Source organism: Charadrius vociferus, unplaced genomic scaffold (assembly GCF_000708025.1).
Source record: "Charadrius vociferus isolate BGI_N301 unplaced genomic scaffold, ASM70802v2 scaffold26, whole genome shotgun sequence".
Taxonomy (NCBI): domain Eukaryota; kingdom Metazoa; phylum Chordata; class Aves; order Charadriiformes; family Charadriidae; genus Charadrius; species Charadrius vociferus.
The window spans coordinates 3,534,658-3,556,698 of record NW_009649320.1 but is presented as its reverse complement, the minus strand read 5'-3'; the positions used below and the strand labels follow the sequence as shown (position 1 = coordinate 3,556,698).

Genomic DNA, 22,041 nt, shown 5'->3' with positions numbered 1-22,041 from the left:
TGTTTTTCAAGTTCAAATGTAACAGATTTTGACATTTTTGTTACATTTTTCTTTTTTTTGTACTAGTGGTTTTTTTTTATTTTTGAGAACCTGCTGTTTTTGAATTCTCTTTTTTTCCCTTTATTCTCCTCCTCACTATGATCCCAGGAGCCAACACAAAGAAAAGCGCAGATGATATAACCAGTAATGATCGTGGTGAAGATGAAGGTATTTTTTGTTTTTTCAAAGCTCGACCCTGATGCATGAACATAAACTTTTTAATTTTTATTATAATTATTATTGTTATTGTTATTGCTGTTATTTCAACATGATTTTTAGTTCTTATTTGCAGAAGCACACTTCGGTGTGCTTCTTTATTTTCTTCTTTAGAAATTACTTTCATTGTTTTTCTTTTTAAAATCCAAATTAGCATATAGATGACTACAGTTCCCCTGTGACATAGGTGTAAAGTTCATTCCTAAATATGTTTGAAGTCAGTAACATAAATATTATTTGAAACCACATACTTTTTCCCCGTTGTTCTTTCTTAGGTTGAAAAAAATGGAATTTAAAAGCATGCATGTGCTCTTTTCCCTCCTACATATTTTGTAAATTCACCTGTTTGAAATTCATGAAAAAACTCACATATATCCTTCCTTTCACTTCCACTTTCCCCAGTGCACATGCTGTACATTGATGCAGTTGAATTGTGCTTTGTCCTTGCTATTTTTATTTACTTATTTTTTTCTCACAGGATGTGGTTTATTTCAGGACACAAAAATAAAGGAAGCTGTTGATGTTGCTTTATTGTTTTTTCCTGTAATCAGCTAGCATTTGAGATACATTCGTTCTGACTCTGACCACATTCCCACTGAAATCAATGACAATCACTTTCATTGACTTCTTTCAGAGTTGGATTGGATTCCCTGAAAGGAAATGTTAAAGTTCAGAGTGAAGAACCCCCAAAAAAGTTTTACAAGGAAATACTTTTTCTTCTTTTGGCACAGCAAAGCTATTTAAGATGCACCGAAATAGAAAGAAGTCATGAAATCCTCCTCTATTCTCACCCTTCCTTTTCATTAAAGTTACACTGACAGTTTATTTTACTTTATATATTTACCAAATTAAGAAAAATATTTTTCAAATTAATTGAGAAAATAACAACCTTAGGTAGTTTATTGGTCTGTTTTTGGAGCAATGTGTTTCTTATTCCTCTCATGCTTGGCCAATTCAAAGTGTTAATCTATATCTTTTTTCCTGTTTTCTTCTATCTGACATCAGTTCAAATAACTTTGAAACATTTGTCCTCTCTGTTCCCCTTACAATCACTCATACTGCAGTGAGGATACCATCTCCTCTTTTCCTGGGAGTTCAGCTCAATTTTAGCTATTCTATCCATATATAAAGTACCGTAATAAAAATCTCTGGTCTTTCATTCACATTGGTTGCCCTCTACTGTACCACCTTCATTGCTGAATTACACTATTTCTTATAATACAAAAATGCTGTGCAGAATACTCCAAAATTATTGTTATTTTGTGAATATTATGTTCCTATTTCTGTAAAATATATACTTTTTTCAAATTATGGTATCATCATTTGCTATACCAAATTCTGTAGTTAATTTTAAAGCAAAAGACAGGTAACAAACAAAACCAAAATTAATTTTAAAAAGATAGATATTGGATTATGAATACATTATTATTCAGACTTCTTAAAACATTATAAAACATTATAGTGTCATGATTAACAAGGATATCCACTGTAGATCTAAGCACATAAAACATGAAGCTGATTTCCATTATGTTGAAGCTAATCATGTTCCCATTGAAGGGGAAGAGGAGACCTCCTATTGACTTCAGCAGTGAAAGATTCAACCCTGAGGTAGAGCTATGTAATAAGGAAAGATTATATACAACAAATCATGCCATGACACTTTGGAGAGAGAAGGGAAAGCTAATTCAGCAACACAAATAATTGTGTCAAATAATTTTTTGAAGGCTTAGCTGAGCCTTCACAGATTAAACACTTTCATGTACTTTGACGAAAATGCTGAGAATAAAAAAAATACATCCACTAGAATGTACCTCATCGCTTTCTATGATCTGTTTAATCGCTGTGTTACTCTTATAGTCACAACAATTAAAAAGATCTTATCACAAAACACTTTGTTCTGCTGCTCAAGTATAACACATAAAATAAAACATGTAAAGTGTGTATATTTTTATGTAAAGAAGGCAGATTCTACAAGAAGCCTTAAACTCCATCAACTGGGCAGGTGTACATTGAAGCCTATGTTCCTTGCACTCAGCTGGCAATTTTTGATATTGAGGCTAGTGCATACACATGAGTGAAGTAAAAGTGGGTGATAGGAGTATGACCAGTCATAATTTACCTTTAAATATGCCCAAAGGAGTTCCACATATACAAAATATTACATATGTGTTGACTCATTGCTGATCACACTTCTGGTATCTTTGAGTATTTCCTAACAAACCTGAGGAGAGGGAAGAGTTTTGGAAGGCTTTCAGACCATGTCCCCTACCTCTAGTTATTTAGCTCAGCTTTTTCTTCCTCCACTTCCCTTTTCCACTGTTCAATATATGCCTATCCCACCCAAAAGGGAACACAACTTTTTTTGTTGTTGTTGTTTAATAGTCAGAGGCTCTGCTTTCCCTTGTATGTTGTACTACATGATTGAAAGAAGAGCTCCTATTCCACATGCAGTTTCACTGAATTATTTGTAAAAGTTATCTATATCTAACAGCAGCTTGCTGAATGCCCTTTGCTTTTTAGATGAGCTTAACCATTGTTCCCACTGTTTCTGTAGAGAACAAAAATTCCTGATTCAGGTAGTCTGAACCACCCCTGGAGTCAGGAGCCCAACTTTTTCATTATTAGAGGAAGAGATATGAATCCAGTCCTAAATGTACCCCAAATCATTGATTAGTGCAGCTTTATAACTCACTCTGAAGTATGAAAATATTACCATCAATTTCATTTAACTTTCATTTAGAAATAAAGACCAGGCTGTTTATCTGTTTGAAAGTAGTCAAGAGCATTTCTGTGTATACAAACGACCAGACATACCAATAAGAGGCATTAATTTTACAACACAAAAGACATCTTTTGCTTTAAATACAAAAAATATGGGCCATGAATTCACATAAATTCTCTTTGTTTTGTAACTTCTAGGCTATTTGAAATGAGGAACGATTTACTATATTTACTTCTATAAGAACAATTTGATTTTGTGATATTATCTCTTACTGAACTATTGGGAATATAATTTCAACAATTATGTCTCAGTAAGAAATTGGAAAATATGTAATATTGCAATTTTATTATTAATGTAGAGATACTTCTAAATTAACTTATACCTGTATAAGAATATTCTAAAAGAAATCAAGATTATTCCATAATTTGATGTTTGTCTTTAGGCTTTTAGATATTCATATTCAAAGTAAATTCCTTGTAGTATTGAAGGCATTTCAAGCGTTCTGAAAACATTTCAGAGGAAATAGTATTTGAAGTAACCAAGAGAGGTATTCAAAGCATAAATATTAGGCCTATAGGATGATCCTGAACTGCATAAGGTAGCTGATTAATGTGGTGGTAATGACATTGAAAACATAGGAATTAAGAATATTTTCAGCACTTTTATAAATTTTTAATGCCATATTTCATTTTTTTTTTATTACTTTATTATGTTTTCCTTACTTGAATTTTTTCAGACATTCATGATCAGAACAGCAAGAAACCCGTTATGGTCTACATCCATGGTGGATCTTACATGGAGGGTACTGGAAATATGATTGATGGCAGCATCCTAGCAAGTTACGGAAATGTCATTGTTGTCACTCTCAATTACAGGCTGGGGGTTTTAGGTAAGTGATTCTTTTCTTCCTCACCAACTGCATAGAAATATTTTATTGCTTAATTTATCTACTGATGGATCATAGATCCTTAGGCCAGTTTTGTTTTTAAAACAGAACGTTCTTTGCTGGTGGATAGTTTGACTGTATTATATTCATTTTGAATTCTGTTCAATACTTCATGGAAACTTATCTAGGCTACATGTCCCCTTCTTTTTGACAGCTGCCTTCACCTTAGACAAAAATGACTGGACATCTATAATTATGTTAGTGCTGGTTTATGTTAAATTTGTCATCATATCATATTTGCCCTTGGCTCAGTGATTTAACAAGTTTTGAGAACTTGTATCCTTTTCTCATTAAAATCTTCTTAATACCATGTAAAAAAAAAAAAAAGAAGAAGAAAATTAGTCAAGTATGGAAATTCTCCAGTTTCAAAACAGTTGGTAATGGCAGGGAGAGAGAAAAATACTACTATTGACTTGCATTTATTATTTTTGTGTGCAAATTGGTTTTTAGGGCAGAAGATGTAGAGATAATACAGACAAAACTGGCTATATGCACTGATGGAATTTATGTTGCAGGTAATATGGAATCAAAGGGTTTCAAGGAGTGATATAAAATTATCTTCCTAAATATAAGGAACTCCATAATCACAAATTATAATATTGAAAGAGATTAATACTTCTGTCTTTCAAACAGAACAAAAGCTGCATCTTCTTGACATTATAAACATTCTTTTGTCAGCATTACATTTAATAACAAAATAAATTTAGATCCATGGCAACAGAATAAAAATCTTTTCTGCTTTCTCTGTGATTCCAACTCCTGGATGTTTGCACGTACCAGGCTTTTCTCCAAATGAAGGTTTGTTTATTGAAGTTCTACTTTTCCACAGAAAATTTAGCTAAAAATTTGCTCATAATAACAGATACTAGGAATGCTTTTTATTTTAATGGAAAATCATATGGTTGGTACAGAATAGCACAGACTGCTAGAATGCTCATATTTCAAACACTTTAGATACACAAGGTAAAGTACAGTAATTCTTTTGTTTGTTTGTTGGTTTGGGTTTTTTTTGTTTAGAATGTCTTTTTAAAAGATTTTTAATCTCGTTTTTCTTGATAGCAAGTCTGATCTATATCCTTGGCATGTGCTGTTTTGGAACACAGGAAACTTCTTTTGCTAAGTTATCTATTAATGTGGTTAATGTGTTTCAACAATGTTCTAGATCAGCAGACTACTGAGAATTTTATCTTGTCCCTAATTTTGACTCTTGTTTAAATACAAAAGAGGATTTTTTCTACGTTAGAGTTAGATGTAAACATAAAGCCAGGAATATAAAAATATATTTTGGTATATTTATGCATACAAACTTGGTACTTAGAAACACCACCACCACCACCACCACCCCCCTCCCCCCCCCCAAAAAAAAAAGAAAAAAGAAAAAAAGGAAAGTAAAAATACATGTGAAGAAGTCAAGACTCTAAAAAAAGGGATTATTGTTGTTGTTGTCAAATGAAGTGTATACCCAGGAACTTGGTGATAGTTATTTCTCTGTAAAAAAGGTTATTTGATGGATCTCTTAAAGGGTTTTCTTTTGGTTTCTTAAAACTAGAATTGTTGAAGGATACAGATAATTATAGTAGTTTAAAATGATTCATTGTCCAGCTGCCTCATATCAAGCTAAAGGAAAAAAATGCAATATTTGCATTTTCTGTATTTATATTTTCTGTATTTATATTGAAAACAAACAAAAAAGACAGAATGCTATATTTCTGTATTGTGGCATTAGGAAATAACGCACAATACAGAATCATTCATATGAGAAATTGAAATGTAATAGCTGTGAAGATTTAAAGTGGATTAGGAAAAATGCAGTTTTATATTTGGCATTAAATACTACTTGTTAACAGTGGCAAATTCAGCTTTTGAGACACTAGAATTTATTCCGTTATAAAAGGTCTATGTTTGAAATAGAAAAAATAGAAGATATACAGATCATGTATTTAGCACTTAAAAAATCAGAAGAATTGTGTTTTATGAGGATATTTCTGTTTTTCCTTCCTTGGTGAAAGGTAAATATGATCCTTGAGAATGTATTAGGTTCTGCCTAGACATTGGAAGAATGGTGAATTCCATGTATTTTTTACTTGCTTCATAAGTAAAAAAATGAAAGAGAAAACACAAATTTCTTCATGTAAACAACCATATGAAGAACAAATATGATTATTCATAGAAGTTAAAAAAGAAGCATAATTATTATGGCATACAATTTAACGATTGACAATATTTGTATCCATTTCTTCTAGTCTGGATTATCTTCTTTTTGAAAGATATACTTATTTCTGTAAATCTAGTGTGTTTCAGTTGCATTTGATTTGTAAGTTTATACATAAGAAGACACATACAAACTTGATTTTAATGACAGAGATATGTAATTCTATAACTACTACCACATCCTGTGATGGAGGAATATGCATTGAACTGATCACAATGATGAGTTACTGAAGACCCTTTATATATATATATTTCCTTCCTCTGGAAAATTATCACTTGAATGGACCTGAATACTGCATGTTATTATACTTACCATAAATGTTAGTTCTGTTCTTGAGGCACATTAAATTATTTTCCTTTCAGTCTATATTGTGTCATTAACAGCAGTAGATAGAAAATATATCACAACTGCATAGATAATCACTGAATTATATTATCCAGAAAAATCATAGAATCATAGAATGGTTTGGGTTGGAAAGGACTGTAAAGATCATCTGGTTTCATGCCCCAAGACACAGGCAGGGACACCTTCTACTAGACCAGGTTGCTCAAAGCCCTATCCAACCTGGCCTTGAACACTTCCAGGTATCCATCCACAACTTCTCTGGGCAACCCATTCCAGTGTCCCACCTCCCTCATCATAAACAATTTCTTCCTTCTGTCCAATCTAAATCTACCCTTTTTCAGTTCAAAACTGCTGCCCCTTGTCCTACTGCTACAGGCCTTGCTAAAAAGTCTCCCTCCACCTTTCTTCTAAGCCCACTTTATATATTGCAAGGCTACAATAAGGTCTCCCTGGAGCCTTCTCTTCTCCAGGCTGAACAACCTTAACTCAGCCTTTCTTCATGACAGAGGTGTTCCAGCCTTCTGACCATTTTCACGGTCCTGCTCTGGAACTGCTCGAGCGGGTCCATGTCTTTCTTGTACTGGGAACCCCAGAACCAGGTGCAGTAGTCTGGGTGGGGTCTCAAACCTGATCTTCTCCTACGACAGAAGGGACTTCATTCCCCCAATCTCTGCCTCGATGTTTAGGGGCTTGACAGATGTGGGAAGAAAGAATACCAGTGAAAACTGAGGGGTAAGAAATTGTAGATTACCTCAGCCTTCTGCATGCTAGTTTGCACTAGTTCTCCTGGTTTATTTACTGGGGGGAGTACATCTTCCTTTTATGAGCAACATACCTGTAGAAGCCCATCTTATAATTTTTCACATTCCTTGCCAAATTCAGCCTTAGCTTTCCTGATCCCAGCCCTACACGCCCAGGCAACATCCCTATGTTCTTCCCAGGATACACTGCCTGTGCACTTCCTTCTTACGCTTTAGTTTGACCAGGAGATGCTCACTGAGACAAGCTGGTCTCCTGCCTTCCTTGCCTGATCTCTTACATGTGGGAATCGAGAGCTCTTGCACTCTAAGATAAATGAACCTTAATGAGCTGCCAGCTCTGTTCTGCTCCTTTATTCCTGAGGGCAGTTTCCCAGAGGCTCCCATCTGTTAATTCTTTAAACAACTGAAAATTTGCTCTCCTAAAATTCAGGGTACTGACTCTACTCTTCACCTGGCCCATATCCCTCAAGATTGTGAATTCCACTAAGGCATGATCACTGCAGCCTAGGCTGCAACCAGTCTTGACCACTTTTATTAGTATCAGGGTTGGAAAGAAACAAGTCCAGTCATGCTTCTCCCCTGATTGAGCTGTCTATCACTTGGATTAAGAAATTATCCTCAACGTACTCCAAGAGTCTCCTGGACTGCTTACAGCTTGCTATGCTGCTCTTCCAGCAGATGTCAGGGTGACTGAAGTTCCCCAGCAGGATCAGAGCCTGCAAGTGTAAAGCTTCCTGCAGTTGAAGTAAGAAAGCTTCACTGACATCCTTCCCTTGATCAGGCAGCCTGTAGGAAACACCAGCCACAAGATTTCCTTTGTTGGCTTGGCTTCTAATTTTCACCTATAAGCTCTCAACCTGTTAATCGCAGTCTTTCAAAGATGACTGTGAGTAGTCAATCCATTTTTTTCTATAGAGGGTAACCACCCCCGACAAATATAAAGCCATTGGTTGCATTGCTCCAGTTGTGTGATTTTTCCCACCGTGTTTCAGTGACAGCTGTTAGATCATAGCTTCCTAGCTGCACAGTGGCTCCCAGCTCCTTTTGTTTGTTATGATGCTGTGCACATTGGTATAGAGACACTTCAGCTGGACTATCAACCATGTCACCTTCTTAAAGGAAAATGCTGTAATTCCTTTGGGACATTTCATGGTGTTCCCCTGCTGCTTCCTGATATATCAGCAGCCCCTGGCTCTTCTCTGTTACCCAAAATTCCATCCCCTTTCCCAGATAAATCTAGTTTAAAGCTCTCCTCATAAGTCCAGCCAGCTTGTTAGATAAGGGGCTCTTCCCAGAGGGTCAGACGAAGCCCATCAGCTCCCAAGAGACCTGGCTTCTCAAAGGTAGAATCCACGATCATAGAAGTCAAAACCTTGAGTATGGCACCAACTACGCAGCCAGGCATTCACCTGTTCAATTTGCCTCCCCCTTCCTCTGCCTGGGAGGATAGAGGAGAACACCGCCTGTGCTCCTGATACTTTTAATATTGCTCTGAGGGGCATGTAGTCTAAGTTTCCTTTTTGCAGTATCAATAGACCCTACATGGAATAATAGGAACAGATGATACTCTGTAGGGTTCATCAGGCTTGGCAGCCTCTCAGAGGTGTCACGAATTTGAGCTCCTGGTAGGCAGAAAACTTCACTAGAGAAATTGTCTGGATGGCAAATGGGTGTTTTGGCTCTCAGTAGGGAATGTCCAATTCCTAATACCTTATGTGCTTTTCTGGTAGCAGTGGTTGTAATGCAGGTGGGTGGTTGGATTAACGTTGCTTGGCTGGCTTTTCCTGGACCCTGTCCGTTACACACATGCTTTTCATTCTGCAACCCTAAAACATGACATCTGTTATGTTGGAGCACTTCAGGGGATGAGGAAATGTTTAAGAAAGCCTGGGTTTTGGAAATACATCTTCGTAGATGAGGGAAAATGAAAATTATTAGGAACAACTTACTTTACCTGACTATCCTTCACTGAGTTTGTCCTCAAGAAATATCTATACAGCCATGGACTATTTGTCAAGTTAACAGAATATAAACTATATGGGTTTCTTTTACTGCCTTCTGATATAATTTTAATTATATTTAATGGAATTTGTGATCATCCTACAGCTTAGTAAAAGTCCTGTGATTTTAAAAGACACACAACACTGCACTCTTTGAATTTTAAAAACAGATTTTACCAGTGACCATAAAGACAAGGTTTCTCCATCTTTTATAGGCAGAAGTCTGGTTGTCCATTGGCTATAACTGAGATACTGAAACTTCTAGTTTCAGGTTAACCAGAAAGCAGGATCCCAGACAGGCTTCACTTGTGGTCACTGTTACATGGTGACCTTCAAGTCTATAAAAGATTTTAACTGGATCATAGAGACAGATATCTTAATCTCCATCTTTTTGTCTTGCATCTGGCTAAAATATAAGCCTTTAGATTGTGCACTAAACAATATTTATCTGTAACTCCAGAATGCAGAAGAACCACATTTCCTCTCCATCTTGCAGGACTGCAGAGCTGCTCTGGGAATAAGTACCTCATCACTCTCTCTCTGTGGGTTCAAGTAGTGGTATTGCAAAGGAGCAGACAGTTGGGCCCAAGACTTTCCAACATTTTAATTATCCCTCTCTATCCTTTGAATAAAAATACTTCTGGAATTATTCTTCCTGAGATTTCTAGACCCCCAAGAATGCATGCAGCAATTGACGATGTTATTTAGAAGGCCATGTTTTCCCTTTGAATATAAGTTTACATTTATCAAAAGATATTCCCTGGACAGGATCCTTTTGGGACAATAAAATAGAAAGATTTAGCTTTTCCTTTTACTTATTGTAGTGGGCCCTATTCAAAGGGGAGTGCTCCGGTGCTATGTTTAATTTCTTGTGCACTCAAGGGTTTGGGGGGATCACTCAGGTACTGTTCAATTCCTTTTCATTGTCTACATTCATAGTCTTCATAGATATGCTTTAAGAAGAAGTAACATCTTTTCAACCTAGCTATAAACACTGTTTTAGTGCCCTTTTCAGGATTATGTTGGCGGGAAAAATACAGAATAAGGATTTATGATTATTACTATTTTACAATGACATGACCTGAATTGTCTGTCTCATGGTGAGACTTCAATATGCTAAATCCCTGTTTAGCTTGTGTAACAGTAAAAATTAAAACTGACAAATTACCCCTTCCCCCAAAAAACAACCCAAAACAATAAAATCAAAGCCCCAAAGCCCCAGCACAACTTTTGAATATGGTTAAATTCAGTCATGGTTTTACACACTTTGAAGAAAAAATCTCAAGCAACCTTCAAAAAAGTTCTCATATTCAAATATGAACTTGGTGTTCTTGTGTGAGCTATTAATGGCAAAACCAGAAATGAATTCTAGAAATATGAACCAGACATTTTGGAAGGCAGAACGTTATTACAGAAAAAAAAGGAAAAGGCAAAACCTGAGATGAGTTCTAGAAATATGAATCAGGTATTTTGGAAGTCAGAGTTAAATGAAACATCTACTGCAGTAAATGAGGTGCACTCAGAGTTCAAAATTGTAAAATTGACTTAGCATTTCCGAGACCACTTGCAATTTAACATTTTCTTCCTCTTAGAATTCCAAATCATGCAGATAATAATAGTCTATCTCTTATCTATCTCCCTTCTTGGCAATAAACATCCATTTTAAGTACTCTGTCTTAAAAGGCTGGACTTCCTTTTAGTAGAAATTATATTCGCATGCAATTATTGCTCTATATAAATGATCATATTATGCTCTGTAATATAAATCAAAGTTCAGTTTACAAGGAGGCTCAGTACTTCTGCAAGTTACTGAGAAGCTTAGCTTGCTTTACTTCACTGAGTGCCTGGTTTGCAGGTTAAAGCATTAATGCACTAAAACAGTGCATGTTGTAAATGAACTACTTAGGGTTTGACTGACCATTTTAGGTCCCTTCCAACAGAACTATGTTCTGTCCTGTCCTGTCCTGTCCTAACTTATCCAGCAGTAGTCAAAGCAAGTAAGTAGTATATGACCTCGTGAGACAGATTCTTTCATATTGTCAGTGTACAATAGTCTAAAATACATCAAATTTTATCTTCACTAGTGTAATTGTTGTACAGAATGACTCCTTTGTGGGTGTTTTAAATTCAGACATGCAGATACCTGTTCCCTTTGTGCCTCCAGACAGCCCTTCTCTATTTTCAGTGCATGTGACTCCACTAGTACAGGAACCTTAAAGGTGATCTGCTGGTAGAAAAGGGCAGAGGTAGATTAGTACACATGGGAATGACCCAGGAACTGGAGTGTGCTAAGTAAATCACAGTTTCATGCTTACACAAGAAAGGAGGTTTATTTAAGCTCAATTTAGTTTACAGTGACTGTTTGCATTGCTGAAGCCAATGCAAACTTCACTACATTGTCTCACTTACATCTCTAAGCTTCATGCAAAAGATTTCCTGGCCAGTTTGGTCCCTGACCTGTCATCTTAGTTGGCCAATAATTGTGTCAGCTAATGTCAGTTGTCATAGCCGGTTTTCTACTTCAGTGGAACTCCTAAATTCCCCGCAATGACACAGAAACCTTAATTCCATTGCTATCAATATGTTTTTGTAGACATCAGTATTATGGTCTTTGTTAATTATTTTTTGTAAATCTTATCTTTTCTCTTATTTTAAATCTATTGTTAAGTCACAGAAATTGTATTTGTGCAAACACAGCTGATCAGTTCCATACATATCGCATTGTTTTTGGACTGTCATGTCACTACATCTTCTGTTTCAAACATCAGAAGCAACGAGTACATGAGTTACAGCATCATCGGAAACTATGTGTACATTGACAGAGTTTCTAACATGAGATATGTTCCTTTCATAGAGTGACTACATAGTTCCACTGTGACTGTGTCTTACAATCACAAATGCACTTAATAGCTTGTTCTGTTTTCATATGGCTTACTTTTATAGCGTCTGAACTCCCAACAAGATTAGATAACTTCCTGACACATAATTCTGTAGTCAGGGGGGAAGTATGGACATTCTTGAAATGGGATTGTCAAACTGAAATTTAGCAACAACCTTTTGACAGAGTTCCTCTTACATAAATGCAACAAAATCTGATTCTTCCAGGCTTGACGGATTGACCCAGCTGACTAAGCTAGTAAAGCATGCTCTCAGAAAATATTTTTATCACAGCCTACATTGTAAAATAGAACAAAAAACTACAAGACAATGTAAGAGAAGTAAAAAATATGATTTTTAGATAATACACTAAGTTTTTGTAATTCATTGAGTAAGCTACGACTTGTTCATCACTCTGAGCATACTTACTTTCTTTAAGAATGTTTTGTGTTAACTGAGATTTAGAATATATTCTTTTAACAAGTTTGTCCCTGCTGTGTGTGAAAGAATTAGAGGTATAGTTTTTGAAATTATATACTTATGCTGGTATTTGGGCAGTGCAAGAAGACATTTCATAAACAACTTCAGAAATTATGAGTAACAGGTGCTCTGTCTCTTTTTGAGACGACTTTTTGTATTCAAATATGGATAGAGTATCTGAACTTGAGAGGGACAGTACTGAGGACTTCTATATCTTTATAATAAATATGTGAAGGAAACACAATCAAATGTTGAAACTTTGAAAAAACTCTGATGTCATGAATTAGCTACTTCTGAAGGAAGAACCAATGCACAAAATTGTATTGATATGTATCACGTATTGGTATAAGCATATGTTACATACAGTTTTGAAAATGAGATAGAGTCAGAGTCTTACAAACTAAAAAGCTTTTTTTTAAACATTCTGTGAGGTTTATGTGCAAATAAACAACACTGAAAATATTCAGCATGCTTGTATAGTAAATAAAATAGTAAATAAAACTCATTAAAATCTCTATAACTCATTTGAAATAAGCACACTTTTGTAGGGTATGTTTATATTTAATTGAAAGCTTCTTTGATAAGATTTCTCAACACGATAAAATGTATATGTGTCAGTGAATTATTGTCACGTTGACCGATGGTCAAAACTGTGTTTTCATGATATATTTTAGTATTATGGTGTTTGGGTTTTTTTTATATAATCCCTATAAATTTTGTGGAGATTCCATTGTTAATCAGCTTATATAACAGTAATATTTTTATAAATGTAAAGGGCATTTTTTTCAGAATCTTATGCAAAGAAATGTTTAATCTGTATTCCCTACATTTTCCTCTGATATTTTGAATTCCTCATATCATTATTGATACTCTAAAATATTTATATTAATGATTAACCTATTAGCACTAAGAGTTAACATGCTATGAGGTAGTTCTAGTTTACTTAGTTTATACTTCCTAGTATCCCATTCATGTGGAAGCATGGCAGTCATCATTTGAACATTTCTGGCAATGTCAAGGTAAGTGTGACTCTATCTAGATTAATTTAAAAAAATATTATGAATTGAAATGCTACTATGGAAATGTGGCATTTTTTCATAATATATATTAGTTTAGTTATTAATTCAGTAATTTCCTTTTTTTTCCCTCTCTGTAATAACACTGACAAGTAGGAATTTCCTACAGTGTCGTTTATTTTTCAAATATCATGATTTTAGATGATTTATCTGTATTTTTCTGTGAATTCCTAATTTCTTCCTTGAAACTGCATGGTTTTATTCTTATTTGGGCAGTAATCATTCCATATTAGTAATACGCTCCTTAAAAAAGATTTGAAGAAAAACAAACAGGAATTAGTATTTCAGAATTTGCAGACAGGCAATAGTGAAACTTTGCACTTTAAAAGTAGTAAATCTTGACCATATTAGCATTTAATCTTTTTTTTTTTTTTTTTTCTTTTTTAGACTGGAACTATATTTAAGTGTAATTTCAATTAATTAGTACTGAGTGGAGGTTTTGCCTGAAAATTTGCGAGAAGAGATCGAAGTTAGGGTCAAATTCCATGCTCACATGTACCTATAAAGTAGACTGAGTGAATTAAGAGCTTGGAGTATAGCCTGGCACCTATTGTTCATTTTTTTTTTTTTTTATTTAACTTGTGGATTTTATGTTACTATTACAAAATTCAGAAATTAACTCAATGACAGTGATAACCTGGTATAAACTTGAAAGTATTGCCTTACTGTCATCGTCTTAATTGGTGATAAAATAAGCATAATAAGCTATTGAAATAAACTGAGATTAAGCAACTGTCAGTACAAAATAACAGTGAATAAAGAAAGAAAGTGATTTCAAAGTTCAAATGAAGTTCAAATTTCCTTTAACAACTAATACAGTATGTACTGATTCAGGAAAAAAAACCCACAACAACTCTTGCTATAAAACCTTCCATTTCATCTTTGTTATTCGCAAATTTATTTAAATCTGGAGTTATTCTTATTCTTCTCACATCTACAGTATTTCAGTATAAATTCTAAGGGGAGTAAATGAAAGTTACTTGTTGCTCATGCTTCCAAGGATGCGCTAGCCTGCTCTGCAGTTTCTCTCAAAAATCTAATCTTGCAGAAATTAATGACTTAATAAATTATACAGCTGATTATTCTTTCACGCTTATCTAAGCCTGTGATGGCCAGCAGGCAGTTGTGCAGGACGATTTGTGGCAGGGACTTAGAACTTACTGACCACAGTTGTTCTTTTCCTTCCCTATGCAACTAATATTCTTTTTGTGCAGGAGTTAATTTGATTAAAGTTCATAGTTTTGAGAACTCTAAAAGAAGTTGGAAGCCACAAAGCAGCACCAACTGGAGTGTATACCATAAGGCATGTAGAGCTGAGCTTGCATTTGAGAGTGACAAGTTGCTTTCAGCAACTTGCATGAAAGCCCATTTCCAGCTGCATTTTGTTAAGGCATACTGGCAGCTGTCAAGTTTTTTATTAAGGCTCTTGAAATTAGATGCTGCTTATGTTTGCTTGATATTTTCATTTGCCTATACCTTGTGAACAGTGATAAAAATTCTTACAAAAGCATAAATTTTATCCATTTTTTAGCAGTTAAGGAATTATATTGTCAACGAGAGAAATAAAAAAATGGTGGAAAGAGACTGTGGGAAATGTGCAACACTTGAATCTGTGCAAGAAATCTTGGCAGGACTTCTTTATTGCTTTCTGTTCTTTTTCTTCATATTCTGGAGAACTAGTTCAGTCAGAACATTGGACTTCATTTATAATGCTGTTCACATCTATGGACTACATCCTGTGGTGGGATAAATCATAAGGACTCTATTGGATATTGCTCATAATATCCATTTCTCACTTCTTTTTTCTTTTTTTTTCTTTCTTTTTTTTTTTTTTAAGATTTGTTATGCAATATGCATAAGCTCTCTTGTCAAATTGGGCCATACAGATTTTATTTTCTGAAATCTGAAACTTTATACTTGACTTCCTGTCAGTCAAAAGAAGCTGAAAGTTTTGGAATGCTTTTATAAAACAGAACAAGCATAGGGGAATTTAAAACATTGTCTTAATATGGATGTAAAATATTTTCACAATATTTTTTAGATTCTCAGATTTTAACAGCTCTAATACAGAGCATCAGGCTGAAATGCAATGATGATATGATAATACATACATTGTTTATATTGTAGCTTACTGTAGAAAAAGAACATTGAATGAAGTTCTAAGTGCATAGTAGTCAATAAGAAATTTACTAGTCAACTAAAATGGGTCAAGATTTCAATGTATTTAATCCCTTTATTTCATAAGAAGCCATCAACATGATAGTCTGTGTTTTTAAGCAGAGCTTTGTATAGTTTCCTCAAAATTGTAAATGCATGCTTTTAATACTATCATAAAGATTTTGGCTGACTAAAAGAATTACATGTTAAATCTTTCATTTTGTATGAAATCCTCCATAATTGCAGGGGGTTGCAATTTTTTGTACAGAAATTAAAAGGAAAAAAAATGTAAACTGTAGTCAGTCTAACAATCCTTTGGAAATGAGCCTGATAACAAAAGCAGAATGGCACAAGTCTGTATGAGGTAGCTGGTAATGTCAGTATGCTGCTCACGCAGAGGCAGGGGAGCATTGTGCATTGGTTCATAGAGTTAAAGTTGCATGATTGTACCAGCCAATGAGATGTAGTCTTGGAAGGATAGCACAAAACATATGCATTTTTTTCCTGAATTATTTCAGACCTCCATGTCATTCCTTGAAATCACACATGGACCGGCACTGAAGGATCAAAATACCTTTACTGCTTTACAATACCCTATGAAGTCTCAGCTCTGTTGTACTAGCCGCTATATGAATACACAGTATATAGAGTTAAAAATATGCTCCCTGTGTGTTTTTGAGTATTCCATTTCAGAACAGACAATTAATTTTTTGCTTTCATAGCTCCAAAAGCCTGTATAAGGTACTGGTATTGAATGAATAAAGCTTTTCCTGGTGATAGATGTTAAGTGAGTTCTTCAATAGATATCTGCAGGTAAAGGTTAGCAGCTGAGACGGGCCATCAGTTTTCATCTTTTCACTTCTGCTTTCTAATTGAAAATGATTACTTCCATTTAGGGAATCAAAATAAAGTATTCTTTTGGCATTTATTAGTGCTAGGTCTCCTGCGATAGCACTGGTTCATTTAGAGCTGGTTCATTTAAAGCTTGCAGAGAGCTCACAGGAGAATGTATAACAATGTGAGACATAATAACATTACTGTTGGAAAGAGGGAAGGATTGTAACAGGTGAAAAAATGGTTTCAGAATTTTTCTTTTTTATTTTTTTCCCCCCATTTCCCATGCCATCTAAGGAATGTATTACGTATTTTACCTAAAACTAAGTACCCCCTTTGGGATCTGTGAAAGGGTAAAATAAATGCTTATAGCCTTTAGCAGAACTTAAGAGAATAAAACCAGAAGGAACGTAGGTTTCTTCACTGAGACATTGTTAATTTGCATAAAATCAGATCTTAGTCATGTAAAGAAAATCAAAATCAATCCCTGCAAGTTTGCTGCATAAATTTGAGTTATAGTTTCTGCTAGAAATGTTTAACCGATGTTTAACACTTACTCAGGTATTTTTTACACAATATCATGTATGCTTTTTTACATTTCATTTGTATTCCATGTGTAACAAATAATGTCTGATTGTAAATATTTGTGCTGTATGAAAATATTTTTACGTTTGAATAACAAATAGCTAACTCCCTCATGTTTCTGTTATAATCTCATCCATAACTGAGTTTCTATCAAAATGTATTTTAAAACAGTAGAAAAGTATCAAATAATACATTGATTTACACAGAGATTGTTTAGCTCACAACCACTACCACGTTCAGACTAATTAAGCACAACAAAAATTTCATGCCCATATATTTTCAGTGGGATTGTGTTTGCCCTAGCAAGACAAAATCAGTGAAACTTTTGTTCTGTTGATAATCTTTTAAACCTTTATGCTTTTGGTACAGATGACTGAGTTACTGTAAAATTTTAGGAGATTTGACTGTGAAGCCTCTTAACTTTTCTATCATTTTCCTTTTTCCAAACAAATATCACCAGAACTCCTGTTTCTTGGGCAGAGGGGAAAGTAACCCAAAATCAACCAAACAACAACAAAAAAACCCCACACTCTCGACCTATCATTTTTATTTTACTGTGGGAAATAGGAGGAATCAAACACACATTCTGCCCTAGACTCTCAATTGGTTTTTGTCAGTGACTTGGGTTAGGCCTTGATAGGAATACAAGGAATTCAATTCTGAATATCCTTGAATAAAGGGTAGCTTATACATGTTGTGCTCCCAAAATAGAAGAGAGAATAAGCTATGACTCATAAGGTCCTAATTTCGTCCTACTTTTCCCTTGCTCTTGGGAGGAATTACATTGCTTCATTTGATGACTTCGCGAAGAAGCGAAAGATTTATATTTATCCAACCTGGATTACAGGTCGATAAATGGGGCAAGCCTGTCTGTTTATAGTGGTAGAGTGGTAGGAGGATAATTGCTTTTCTCCATACAACCATAACCAGGATCTCTGGGTGTGATTATCCAATTTACATCATGAAGTCTCAGGGGATGGAACTGTCTTTTTGATGCTTGGTTTATCCAACGCAACGGCTGCCCTTGTCTGTGAGTGCAGGTCCTGACTGTTAATGGCACAGAAATTATTAATGTATGAAGAAAAAGAGCTTCCCTTCTGTTGTGTATGAGACTAAGAGCTGTCAGAGTATCATCAGTCAGATTGGCACCAACAGATCTATGGCTTTGCTCTACTCCTTATAATGAAGGTATAATACAGCTCCCAGCCTGCAAACTGCCTGCTCAGAGCTCATGACTGTTTGCATTTGCTTGGTCTCTATGATGCCAGGCTCACTATTGTTTTCTTTCAGAAATGGTCTCATCTTCATTTGCAAATGTTAAAAATCTGTTTTGAAAGGAAATACATTTGAATCACTCATCTTGGTGCATGGAAATTTCTGCTGCTTATCAGAAGTGCAGTTTAAATTGCTTGGTTATTTTATCAGGAAAGAAAAATTGGGCCTTTGTGAAAAACCTATGGACTCTTATTTATTTGATTTTTCCTGTGATTGTAGTCAAGGCTCAGCTGAAATGCAAGCTAATTTTACTGACAACTTTATAGTGCCTACTGAAGACAGCTGGCTATGCCTGTATCTGATAAGAACAAATTAAGCCTAGCTAGTCATCTACTTTTCTATGAGTGTTGTTGATTTCTTTTATCTCTTATGCCCCTTTATGACATTATTTAGTAAAAATCTATCCTCATAAGGGATATTTTTATTAAAATTCAACTGTTTGTCCTGTCATTCCCCCTGATGAATTTCATGGAGGATATGTACATGGACAACATTTATGAGAAAATATTGTAGAGATTTACTTCAAGTACAGTCTTCTGAAAGAGAAAATTCGTAGAGAAGAAAAAATCCATTGTGCTCACCTGCTAAAATAACACAGAGCTTGAATCATTTCTTCTTCATAACTGCATTCAATATATTCAATAACCTGTGGGACAAATTCTTCTCACATTCATGATTAAGTCCTTCTGCTGTTTAAATCAATAGGATTTTTACCTTTCAGTTAAAGGCATCCAGTTTTCACCTTCAGATTGCTTTCCTTAAAAGGTAACATCTGGTCTTGCTGCAGATAAGGTCTTCCTTTCATTTCAATATCTTGACTCTCTCATTTGCAAAGATAATAACAGGAAGCAAACCACTCAGACAAAGACGTATCTCAGCCTGGTGATCAGTTACCTGTATAGCTGACTTATCAAGGACAAATTGCTTTCACCTTGGTATCCGTCAAAAGATGGTACCTAAAAGAAGAATATATTAAAATTCCCATATCTGGAAACATCTTCTATGCCTTCTCAACATTTAAATTTAAAACCATAAAAAGACAAGTTACGTCAGAAGTTCTAAAATGGTGACATTTTACTCTTTCCACTTTCTGTTTTTCTGAAGGCAATACTCAGTGTGCCTGACTTTGATATATCCTGTATAGGGGAAAATGAATAGATGGCTTAGGAAAATAATATATAGAGACATACCACTTGGAAATTCTAATGAATCATCTATGCAATTTTCTGTTTATAAGACGAAGTAAATAGAAGACAGGATCAGAAAAATGAGAAATAACAATGTTGGTCAGCCAATTATATAGTTCATGTAGCATATATATGCATACAATATAATATATTTTACTTAGGAAACAACACAGCATCTTCCCTTTATTGGTAAAATGAAACATGCCCACTGTTGTTTACAGGAAAAGCGGGACTGCATAAAAAAATTCTGAGCAGGTTCTTTAGTTAGTCTCACTGATGTGAGTACCACATGGCATTGGTTGAAGCAGGCTGGGTCAGCAGAAAGTTCCTGTACTCAAGAGATAAGAGAAATTAAACTGAGCATGCCGGTAAGCAAGTTGTGATTTTCTGACTTTTTTTTTTTTTTTTTTTTTAATTTGTGAGGGCAACTGCAGGATCAGCTTGAACTATACCAATATTCAAAAAAACTACATCCAATTTAGTGTGCTCTACATTTGTATTCTAAATAATTGTTATCCATGTTACCTGGCTTATTTTTCCTTTCCAGTAATAATCAATAAAAAATAGTTAATAATGATGACATCCTACAAGCTGCAAGGCTGACCCACAGATGTTAAACAAATTTGGTTAAGTTACCAGTAAGCAACTACTCATACTTTAACAATTGCAACATTTTACAAAATCTTACAAAATATTCAAAAATATAGTGGTTTAAGGTATAGATTTTGTCCACGTGACTTGAATTCTGAATACATGGATTCTTCTAAAGGCCAGGAAATAGCACAGTTACCTTAATGTCTAGGTAATAGTCTGGATTATTTACAAAATATATGGGAGATGTACTAGAAGGGTTATCAGAACCTTTTTTTTCAAGATGAAGGTGATCAGGGAAGCAGTGCTTGGAGATAAAAATTACTTTTTAGTTTTCTTGAATGCCTTGCGAGTTACAGTTTAGGGGGTAACACAGAATTCTGAGCGTTAGACACTCCAAGAGTTATTACACATTTACTTTTATTGCTTTATTAAAAAGCTTCAAATAAGATTTAATCTTCAAGGGTAAAAATGTGTTTAAAGAAGTTTATTTAAGCCAAACTTGGTGAACTTTGTAGAGCACTCAGAAGATTAGGAATCAGAGTACATTGTCTTAGATAAATCCATTCATTTACTGAGCTTGCTCACAAAGAAATATATATACTCATATTGAAAGTAAGCAGAAGTAGTGAGAAAATAGCAAGAATTGGGCTCTTGCTGTTCTGGGCTACATCAAAAGAAGTGTGGCCAGCAGGTCAAGGGAGGTGATTCTGCCCCTCTACTCCACTCTCGTGAGACCCCACCTGGAGTACTGCATCCTGCTCTGGAGTCCCCAACATAAGAAGGACATGGCCCTGATGGAGCATGTCCAGAGGAGGGCCACGAGGATGATCCGAGGGCTGGAGCACCTCTCCTATGAGGAGAGGCTGAGAGAGCTGGGGCTGTTCAGCTTGGAGAAGAGAAGGCTCCGGGGAGATCTTATTGTGGCCTTCCAGTTCCTAAAGGGTCACTACAGGAGAGCTGGGGAAGGACTTTTTACTAGGGCATGTAGTGATAGGACAAGGGGGAATGGCTTCAAACTGGAAGAGGGCAGGTTTAGATTAAACATTAGGAAGAAGTTTTTCACTTTGAGGGTGGTAAGGCACTGGAACAGGTTGCCCAGAGAGGTTGTTGAGGCCCCATCCATTGAGGTGTTCAAGGCCAGGCTGGATGTGGCCTTGGGCAACCTGTTCTAGTGGGAGGTGTCCCTGCCCATGGCAGGAGGGTTGGAATTTGATGATCTTCAAGGTCCCTTTCAACCTAAACCATTCTATGATTCTATGAAGAGGTAATAACTTCATAAAGACATTCAGAAGATCAATAATGAATTCAATCATACAAGTCCCATTCTTCAAATCCTAGGCTAGTACGTTCTGTAATAGGCAAGTATTTAGAAGCAGCTGCTATAGAAACCTTCACCGTGATCAACACATCAGCTATAGATAGAGTCAATTCCACTAAAAAAAGAAAGATATCAGTATGCTTATTTTGCTTGTATTAAAAGGATCCCTAGGTGAGCTTTTTTGCCATATGGGAATATTTAATTCCATAAGAAATTGGTTTAAAAGTTTTTTAACTTTTGTCAAGAAAAGAAAATATACTCTTTTAATTTAACCCAAAGGTTTGGTTTTTTTAAAAAAATCTTTCTTTGCCTTTCCCTCTTCCTGTTTGGTTACTGAATAGAAAATGAAGTATTTGCTTGAACCTACCCAGTTTATTTTTCCAAGGGTTATGCATAATACTGGTGCTTGTTTGAGAA

General features: G+C 35.2%; 1 protein-coding gene across 6 annotated transcripts in view; it reads left to right on the top strand.

The window, feature by feature from the left end:
• NLGN4X (neuroligin 4, X-linked) overlaps positions 1-22,041 on the top strand; it is a 131,011-nt gene that overhangs the window by 46,384 nt on the left and 62,586 nt on the right. For 3 of the 6 annotated variants that reach the window (XM_009889450.1, XM_009889451.1, XM_009889454.1), the window contains 2 exons: positions 148-207; positions 3,714-3,866. The exons of 1 other annotated variant lie outside the window; for it this stretch is intronic. In XM_009889450.1, coding sequence (XP_009887752.1) covers positions 148-207; positions 3,714-3,866 — 213 coding nt within the window. The remainder of the gene's footprint in view (positions 1-147; positions 208-3,713; positions 3,867-22,041) is intronic. 2 more of the 6 variants (XM_009889455.1, XM_009889452.1) reach the window with 1 other exon arrangement.